General features: G+C 38.1%; 1 protein-coding gene across 1 annotated transcript in view; it reads right to left on the minus strand.

Moving 5' to 3' along the window:
• The window catches only part of ASIC5 (acid-sensing (proton-gated) ion channel family member 5), a 67,894-nt gene that overhangs the window by 37,820 nt on the left and 19,664 nt on the right, over positions 1–10,410 (minus strand). Inside the window, exons 3-5 of the mRNA XM_010852530.1 lie at positions 4,887–5,124; positions 4,138–4,263; positions 1,198–1,347 (exon numbers count right to left, since the gene is read on the minus strand). Of these exons, the coding sequence (XP_010850832.1) occupies positions 1,198–1,347; positions 4,138–4,263; positions 4,887–5,124 (514 nt within the window). The remainder of the gene's footprint in view (positions 1–1,197; positions 1,348–4,137; positions 4,264–4,886; positions 5,125–10,410) is intronic.

Raw genomic sequence — 10,410 nt, forward strand, 5'->3', positions numbered from 1 at the left:
ACCAGTCTGTTGTTCCATGTCCAGTTCTAACTGTTGCTTCCTGACCTGCATACAAATTTCTCAAGAGGCAGGTCAGGTGGTCTGGTATTCCCATCTCTTTCAGAATTTTCCAGAGTTTATTTGTGATCCACACAGTCAAAGGCTTTGGCATAGTCAATAAAGCAGAAATAGATGCTTTTCTGGAACTCTCTTGCTTTTTCCATGATACAGCAGATGTTGGCAATTTGATCTCTGGTTCCTCTGCCTTTTCTAAAACCAGCTTGAACATCAGGAAGTTCATGGTTCACATATTGCTGAAGCCTGGCCAGGCAATATGGTAATGTTTTCTTTATATTATTTCACTTAAACCTCAAAGTAACTGTGATTTGGCCACCTGATGCGAAGAGCCGACTCATTGGAAAAGACCCTGCTGCTGGAAAAGATTGAGGGCAGAAGAAGATGGTTGGATGGTGTTAGAGGCTGAGATGGTTTGATGGCATCACCAACTCAATGGACATGAGTTTGACCAAGCTCTGGGAGACGGTGAAGGACAGCCTGGAATGCTGCAGTCCATGGGGTCACAAAGAGTCAGACACAGCTGAGTGACTGAACAACAACAGAGTAACTGTGAAAGGAAACACTAGCCCTTGGCCCTCAGTGTGCAGAGAGGAGATGGAAATTCAGGAAGTTAACCCAGAAAATTACAGAGCAAGGGGCTGGAAAGTGGAAACCTGTTAGACACTGGGATTCTAAGACCCGCTCTGCTCATTGACTTTTTCCTTCCTAGAAAGTCCTGTTGAGAAAAAGTACAGTTCAGCCACATGGGCTTCCTTTTTTATGTCCATTTTCAACTCAAATAAAATTCAAAGTTGACTTGGGTTTGCTGGGCTTCCCAGCCCTCACTTAAACTGTATTTGTGAATTTGCTGTTTTTGAGGCTCCCAGTAATGGAAAAGTATCTGAACTGAAACTGTTGAATTTCTGGCGATGTTTGAAATGCAGGAGAGAAAAGAGTTTCTAATGAAATGTGTTATTATGTATTTATGGGATCATTACCCCACTGAGGGACACAGCCTCTATTTATCAGGAAGAAGGAAAGGCAGACACCGGCACTGCTTCTTGATGTGCCAAGCTTTGCATTCCTCTGATTAGCTGGGGGTCAGAGATCCCTCAGACTCTGAATTTTGTGATTATATGTACGTCTTTATTTGGTATTTACCTTCACCTGGCGGATGGTCACCCGTGTATGCATTCCCACTGGTGAGGACAAGCCCAAACCATCAAACTGCGGCACCTTCATGGGTGAATGGATAACAAAGGTGATCCCAGCGTCGACAAAGCCAAGGGTTGGGTCGTCAGTAAATTCCTCCTGAAACAAACAAGTATTTCTTCCCAGATTACAAATTGATGTCAATTATGCACAAGATGAGTTTGTGCAGAATTTTGTGCAGAGTTCAAGACTGATTTTTATCATCTCATAATAGCATTTGAATAACTTAAAAATCAAATACTTCATGTCAATATGAGAGCTCCTTTTATATAAAAGCTGTGAAAATTAAACACCTAAAGACCTACTTTTCACGGTTAAACTGCACATCAAGGCCTTGGCCGTTTTCTCCAGGCCACCTCTTGCCTGAGGCAATTTGAATAGAAATACGGAACTTATCATATCCTGACTGTCAGCCACCTGGTTCCCCTGGCCCTCTCCTCACCTGCCTCTTTAGTTTCTTTCTCTTTGGCTGTTCTCTTTACTTATTTGTCTCAGAAAATCCTTTGGCCCTCTGCTTCTCTTTGCAATTAAAATATTCGACCTGACTTAAAATTCAAATTTATTTTCTCCTAAAAGTGAAGACTTATACTACTTCTTTAGCACTAGTGCTTTTCTCCTGTAAATCTTATGTCAGATAGAGTTTTTTACAAGAAAACAAATATATATATATATATATGTATGTAATTGTTCATTACATAAAAGCATACATTTCAGGAACTCAAGCTTTGCTATATTGGTTAGGTTTCTTGGTTGGTTTTCATATATCATCATAAAACCAAATTTCTGATTTATTGTTTCTCTTTTTTTTTCTAAGAAGCCAGTAGTTCTTCATGATCAGGATCAGAAAGGGCTTTTGGAGGCATGCTGTTAAAAGATGCTTACTCCTTGGAAGGAAAGTTATGACCAACCTAGATAGCATATTCAAAAGCAGAGACATTACTTTGCCAACAAAGGTCCATCTAGTCAAGGCTATGGTTTTTCCTGTGGTCATGTATGGATGTGAGAGTTGGACGGTGAAGAAAGCTGAGCGCCAAAGACTTGATGCTTTTGAACTGTGGTGTTGGAGAAGACTCTTGAGAGTCCCTTGGACTGCAAGGAGATCCAACCAGTCCATTCTGAAGGAGATCAGCCCTGGGATTTCTTGGGAAAGAATGATGCTAAAGCTGAAACTCCAGTCCTTTGGCCACCTCATGCGAAGAGTTGACTCATTGGAAAAGACTCTGATGCTGGGAGGGATTGGGGGCAAGAGGAGAAGGGGACGACAGAGGATGAGACGGCTGGATGGCATCACTGACTCGATGGACATGAGTCTGAGTGAACTCAGGGAGTTGGTGATGGACAGGGAGGCCTGTGCGCTGCGATTCATGGGGTTGCAGAGAGTCGGACACGACTGAGCGACTGAACTGTGTTTATTCCTGTGACTCTGAGGCAGGAAGAGCACACTCCCAAGGAGGGGTCACAGTGAGCCTGTTTCACCAACCCACAGCAGCGAGCACAGCTGAAAGGAACCCCACCAGTGCAGACATGAGCACCAGATGCAGTTCGACTTCCAAAAGGCAGGACCCAAAGCAGCTGGTTTGTCAGAAGGGCAAAAGAAATTTAAGATCAAACTTCTGGTGACTTTATTAGTTATAATTTCAAGCTATAAGGGGAAGGGGTGGCCTTGATGAGGGACTAGGATGATGTTTCTTGTGAACAAGTTAACTGCACATATAACAACAATAAACTTGCGTTTGATACTCAGGACCCTATTTCTCCTAGCCCCACTGTAACTCTCTAAGGAACACTTAACTGCTAGTCTGGAGAAATATCTCAGCTCTATTTACTTATTGAACTTTGCACTGAATTTGCAGATTTTAATTGCACCCTAAAAACACTGGGGGAAATTCTAGCTTGTAGAAGTTATTATATAATATTTGAAGCGAACATATGGCTTATATTTAAATAACTTGAAAATATCAATGAACTAGATATACAGTCCTGGCTGTGTATATAGCAATGTGCAGTGCTGTGGACTCTTGAATGGAATACAGGGGAAACTATGAAGTGTGGCTTAGCAGAAATTCCTGGAAAGTAATCAATTGCCTTGTTCATTTGGGTTGGGGAGTAGTTTGGTGAAATTCAGGGATGCTACTTTTATTTCTCACCTCTACCATTAATTGTGTGATTCTGAATACTTCATTCAATAGCATTTCAAATCTTCACTTACCAAATCATAACAATGGAATACTTCTAAGTGTGTAACACTACAAATGCTTGTGCAAGATAGAGGGTGAGGATCAGCCTTGGGTGAGAGTTACACCAGGTAGTCTTGAAGGAACACCTCTGAATTTCTAAGGAGCCTGGACAGCTGCCACCTAGGTCTAAACACTTAGAATCTACTTACACCAATTACAGATTTACAAAACTGGCTTAGGCAAAGCCCACTGATACAATGTTTTTGCAAAGCAATATTTTTCATCACTTTATCAGACTACAGATTTCTATGGTTTGTCAAATATCTCTGTATGGCTTCTTTCTAAAACATATTGCCTATTTTCATGAAAATCTAAACATCATCTGAACATTAAAAATACATGGGTCTTCTTAAATTACTATACACATTGAGATTTAGAAATCTTTAGTTTCCTTGTTTTGTGACATGAACATTTCCAGCGTCATAAAAATGACAGTAAGTAATACAGCTAAAAAAGCCCAGGTTATTCCTCTAAACTGTACCTTTTCAATCTCCAAGTCTGTATTTTCATCATGGGAGTCTTGACTAAATTAATTAAACAAACAAACAAAAAAAAAGACATGTGGGAACGATTTAACAGGGCACAGCATCCTGAAACTCCTGTGCATTCTTCTTTGCCTTAAACCTTGGTGAAGTTTAAAGAAATTCAATACCTGATTGACATTGAAGAGCAAGTGTAAGCCTCTTCCAGAAACACTCACTTTTTCCTTCGCTTGGATATTTTCACCATGATTAAAGGTAAAACAGTTTCCATATTCAGTGAAGACATGTGCAAAATCCTCCAATATGAAAATAAACCAAAGAAAACACAATCAGGTGAGTATTTTTGTCCTTTCAAAGTTTAAATGCCTATAACTTTCTTTTCTTAATCATACTGCTGAGTGAGAAGGCAAAAACAGCAGGAAGAATAGAAATCTGGTGATTTTAGTCTGTATTCCAAAAACAGTTTTCATTTTTTTGTAAAATGCACCTGTCAATTTGTATCTGATTATCTAGTTGAGACATTTTCATATACAGTTGACCCTTGAACAACAGGGATTTGAACTTCATAGACACATTGTTTTAAAATAAATACCCACCACAGTACAGCTCAACCTATGGTTGGTAGAATCCTCAGCTGGGACTTGGACCCACAGATAGGGGTTTCCCTTTAAGGACAATCCTGCAAGAAATATCACCAAATATTTCTGTCCTCTATCTTTCCCTATATAACTGTATGAAAAAGGGGGCATGTCCCATGTGTATTCACACCTCCTGATTCCATAAGGCTGAGCTAAGGACATGTGATCTTGGAGCAAATTTAAACTGATTCCGCATGGGAGTAAACTTTACCTCAATGCAAAATAATATGAAGAAGTAGCTTGTTATATTGATGAAATTTGAAGAAATATTGCAACATTACCTCTGGGCCACATGGCTTTCCAAAAAATTCACATTCTAACAATGTGCTGCTGTTGAGATAAAAACCATTTTCCTTGACAAATTCTGTAATGCTGAAGTTTCGCTCACTTGCGAGGAAATCAATAGCCTCTTTAGAGCCAGTAGAATTGGTACTGATTTCCTGAAGATGAAGGACTTTGGATACAATATTCCATAAGAAAAAAATAATGCCAAATGTGGCTGCAGCTCCTGCTTGGAACCTATTTGTGGGAATAAAGGCACTATTTAGAATAATAAACACTTGTTGTTATCTCAAAGATGGTATCTGAACTCTATCATCTTCTCCTCCTATCTCCTATATTTTCCCTTATTTGTAATACATTCAAGCAAAATTGGATTACTAAGAGGTCTTTGTCACCTGCTGCAATCTACCTTGAATTTCTACATATAGTTTCATTTACCTAGAATACCTTCCAGACCTTGCTCTGGATACATCCAAATGGATCTTCACCCAACACAGAGAGGTATTAGGAATTGTTAACACTATAGGAATCAGATTTCCAGGGTTCACATCCAAGCCCTGCTGTGCTCTATGCTGAATCTGTGTGGCTGCCTCAACTGCATTGCTAAACCTGTCCCTCTTGTCTGCATCTGGTTACAACCTGCAGTTCATTGCAGAGTGGAGTTGTGGTTGTTCTGTACATTGTGTATGTGGATATGCAACCCCAGCTTGTCTGCACTGGGCAGTTCCCCCAGCCCTGTCCAGTCTCCTCAGACAGCTTCTGCTCCTGGGTCAAGCACGGGTGCAATCTGAAAAAGATGCCAACTCCTCCTGCAGGTCACCGGCACCACCAGGATCAGAGATGAAACACGCATTCCCAGCTCATGTTTGTTTCCTTCATTTCAAATTTATCTCCCTTTCTAGTCACGGATCCTGTTGACTTTAGATCCAACACCAGAAACAGAGGCAACAGACCTGCAAAGACTGCTTACCCAGCCCCTATGTTTCAGTGGGCTGAATCCCTATAGTAAACCCCTGGTTTTCTGCCATTCACAGTGGTTCTGCTTCTTGGATGGAGCCCTGATTGTCACAGCCATCTAAGGCTATGACAGTGCACTTTTTCATCTCACTGTCGCACATCTTCCTCACTCATGAAACTGGTATTTGTTAATACAACAATGATGAAGGTTAATATATTGATATATTTTAATAACATGTCAAACAATCATTTAGATGATTGAACTACTTTTCCTAACGTATTTAGAAGAGTGTAAGGTAAATATTTATTAAATAAATGCCTCATTATTGGCAAAGCAACTTGCTGGCAATCAAAGCGGAAGTAATGTGTTTGCCCTAATAAGTGCCTTGTAATTCTTTTATTTTGCTGGACAATTTCTGCTTTGCATTCTGTATGGTTCTTTATTTTCATACCTTAACTTCTTTCAAAATGTGATTTTCATATTTTGGATATTATATTATATTATTACACAATCTGAAATGGAACAAACTTTCTCTCCTCAAATCGGATGCCAAACAGCATGGAATAAAATACATAGCCAGTTGGTAAAGAATCTGCCTGCAATGTGGGAGACCTGGGTTTGATCCCTGGGTTGGGAAGATCCTCTGGAGAAGGGAACTACTACCCACTCCAGTATTCTGGCCTGGAGAATTCCATGAACTGTATAATCCATGGGGTCACAAAGAGCGACTTTCATGTCATTCTTGGTGAGCATACAGGACCACGCGGTGCATGGTTTGTATGTGACTTTGCTTCTATGTCACAAAATCTATATTTTATTTTCTCTTTCCTTTTGTATTATCTGTACTGTAATTTTTCATTCTCAGGGCAGTCACATTAAACCCTTTCTCAGTCAAGGTGGGACATACACAAAACCAAAAACGGGAAAAAAAAAAAAGACAACCAAACCAACAGCATATCCTTTTAGAGATGCAAAACAGCTTTTTTGGACCAGTTTTTAATAGAATACCTTATGTAACTAGCTCTAAGCCTTGCAAGACCTCTCTTAAAACAGCTGACCTAGGTCCCAGAACCCTATACATATTCTCTTTGACCTCCTTTTTCTTCAGAGACACTATTAAGCCTCCACCCTTGTGGTATTTTATCTAACTAGAATATATTTAACAACCTTGATTTTCTTGGGCAAAAGTGTTTTTAGTGATCTTTTGAGGAGTTAAAAACCTACACTAGTAACAGATTTTGTGAAGAAGAAGTGTTTGCTCTAAACGGAGGGATGAACCTTTGGCTGGCTTCAGGTTTCTAACTCTGACTGACAGGGGACCAAGGATCTGCTCCAAAGCCCTGCGACCTTGGAATCCTACACCACTTCATACAATGTTCACTGCATTCTTTTCATGATGATTATGCAGAGAAATGAAGAAATTATTACAGGTGTAGGAGGTCTGAGCACAATACATTAAAAGGTTAAAGAGGAGAGCATTTTAAAACATTATTTTAGAACTATTTTTTATACTATTAATAGTTAGATCATAGAGTAATTTAGGTGGATGAATTAAACTTAGTGAATAAAGTCCAACATTATTTGGAACAAAGGAAGTGATAAATCTTGTGAGACATTTTTGTTTAGCGTAAAATCTAAGTGTTTTGCTCCAAGTTTATTTTCAACTTTAATTCAAGCTCCAAAACTCTTCCAAATATAATTTGTCAGAAACCTTGTTTAGTGATAGCTTGTCTTACTCTTTCATTTCCTATACTGATAAGTCTAGTAAAACAAAACAATAAAAATACATCAATATGTTTAAACAGTTTAATAACTGATAACCAATTACTAAACCCGTCTTTCTTAGGTGTGTTAATACCTCTAAGTACATTTCCCCAAATTATATGACCCAAATGAGTAAGCTTCATTTCAAGTCCACATTGATGCCTCACTCAGTCCTTTGTTGAGCTCCATCAAAATAGATCCAAGTGTATGTGTGTTAGAATCAATTTCCAGATCCTCTGCTCTAACTCAGCATTTAAAAAGAAACACCCACAAGGATTCTTCTCCAATTTATGAAAGAGTTCTTACCTGTCAATCATTACAAATCTTAGCATATAATGCACCTGGTGTATAGCAATCTCAAGGCCCGTAACAAAGGCAAATACTGGTGGAAGACTCCTCTAAGAATTAATCAAAGCTCCTTAAACTTTGTCTTGTCCTGTTATGCACATATTTCTGGCTAGGGTGAAGCTTGGCATTAAACATAGGATATTTTAGCCCCTACTGGATCCTCTGAATTGAGAAAAGTTGAAGTAATATGATAAAATTTGTCATTTCATTTTTATTTTGTGAGTTATTAAAAAATAGGGTTTTAAAATTTTTATTGGAGTATAGTTGCTTTATAACATTTTGTTAATTTCCACTGTACACAAAAGCAAATTACCTGTATGTATATATATACTCCTTCTTTTTTGGATTTCCTGCACATTATTTTAAATGAAACTGGGTTGTTGTGTGCAAAGTCCAGATTATTGCAATATTAAAAAATGTGAAGTGTAGTGAAGTGAAGACGGTCAGTCATGTCTGACTCTTTGCGATCCCATGGACTGTAGCCTACCAGGCTCCTCCATCCATAGGATTTTCCAGGCAAGAGTACTGGAGTTGGGTGCCATTTCCTTCTCCAATTAAAAAATGTACACAGGTTAAAATTTACATGATTTTTATCAATGAAGTAATTAAATATTTATAAAATCATATTTATTCTTAATAGTCAATCCTTATCATATTTTATCTCATAATATTTATTTATCTCATAATATTTATTTTTGATCTCCTAAAACTAAGACATTATGTTATTTAAAGCTATGGTTAAAATTTTAGCTGCCAATTTAAAATTTGTAACTGAAATACATAGTTTTTCAAACTTCCTTTATATGGAACATGAGGGAAAATGTTTGAAGACCACTGGCTGTGAGAACAGGGGAGTTCGCAACCTAAGTTCTTTTCCTGATCCATCAGTCATTTGCTAAAGAGTGTTGGTGAGATACTGGTGAACTGACATTCAAAGTATCTATTTGTAAAATCAGACTTTGAGAGTTGAAAATGTCTCTAACCATGACAGTATTGATGATGTATTACTTGCTACCTAAGAAAGAGTAATTTTCTTATAATTCATAATTTTCCTCTTCTACAATTTTAGTTTCTACACTATTGAATCTCATTTTTCATCTGGATATTAACTGTATCTAACTGCAGGGTACACTATCAGTTTTTTCTTAATGCCACCATCCAACACCAGAGTTTAAATCATTGACCTGAGATTTGGATTATGCAAAATAAACTTTTTGTTTAGTATTTTATTTTATTTTTTAATTTAAATTTATTTATTTTAATTACTTTACAATATTGTATTGGTTTTGCCATACATCAACATGAATCGGCCACGGGTGTACACGTGTTCCCCATCCTGAACCCCCCTCCCACCTCCCTCCCCGTACTAAAAACATGAAAGTACTTAAATTATAGGGTATTAAATATTTTCCTTGAGATCATTCTTTTTTTAATCCATGCATTTCCCGATCAGCACTGCTTGAGTTGCAAATGTAAGTTTAGGTACGCTGTGTGTTTTTCCATTCATCCCAGAGTGTTGTCTAACACCATGTGACTTTTTTCTTTCATGGTTATTTCGTGTGTGCTGTGTAATATCTATATATTAGTTAATATGCCAAATTTCTTCCTATTATTGACTACTTATTTCACTCTGTTGTAGTTGATAAACATACTCTGAATGATTGCAAATCTTCTAAATGTATTGAAGCTTGTTTTATGGTCTTGCTACAACTTGCCCTAGAAAGTGTTGCATGCACACATGAGAAGAGTGTGTAATCTGCTATTATATAGAGTGATCTATAGGTATTATGGGCCTAAGTATTACACATTTGCATTTAATTTAATTTATTTATTTATTTATTTTTTTCTACAAAGTCCATAAGACTGTTCTATACGTCAGTGTCTCTTTTGCTGTCTCACACACAGGGTTATCGTCACCATCCCTCTAAATTCCATATATATGCGTTAGTATACTGTATTGGTGTTTTTCCTTCTGGCTTACTTCACTCTGTATAATAGGCTCCAGTTTCATCCACCTCATTAGAACTGATTCAAATGTATTCTTTTTAATGGCTGAGTAATACTCCATTGTATATATGTACCACAGCTTTCCTATCCATTCATCTGCTGATGGACATCTAGGTTGCTTCCATGTCCTGGCTATTATAAACAGTGCTGCGATGAACATTGGGGTACACGTGTCTCTTTCCCTTCTGGTTTCCTCAGTGTGTATGCCCAGCAGTGGGATTGCTGGATCATAAGGCAGTTCTATTTCCAGTTTTTTAAGGAATCTCCACACTGTTCTCCATAGTGGCTGTACTAGTTTGCATTCCCACCAACAGTGTAAGAGGGTTCCCTTTTCTCCACACGCTCTCCAGCATTTATTATTTGTAGACATTTGGGTTGCAGCCATTCTGACTGGTGTGAAATGGTACCTCATAGTGGTTTTGATTTGCATTTCTCTGATAATGAGT

The sequence above is a fragment of the Bison bison genome, unplaced genomic scaffold (genome assembly GCF_000754665.1).
Source record: "Bison bison bison isolate TAMUID 2011002044 unplaced genomic scaffold, Bison_UMD1.0 scf7180017864312, whole genome shotgun sequence".
Taxonomy (NCBI): Eukaryota; Metazoa; Chordata; class Mammalia; order Artiodactyla; family Bovidae; genus Bison; species Bison bison.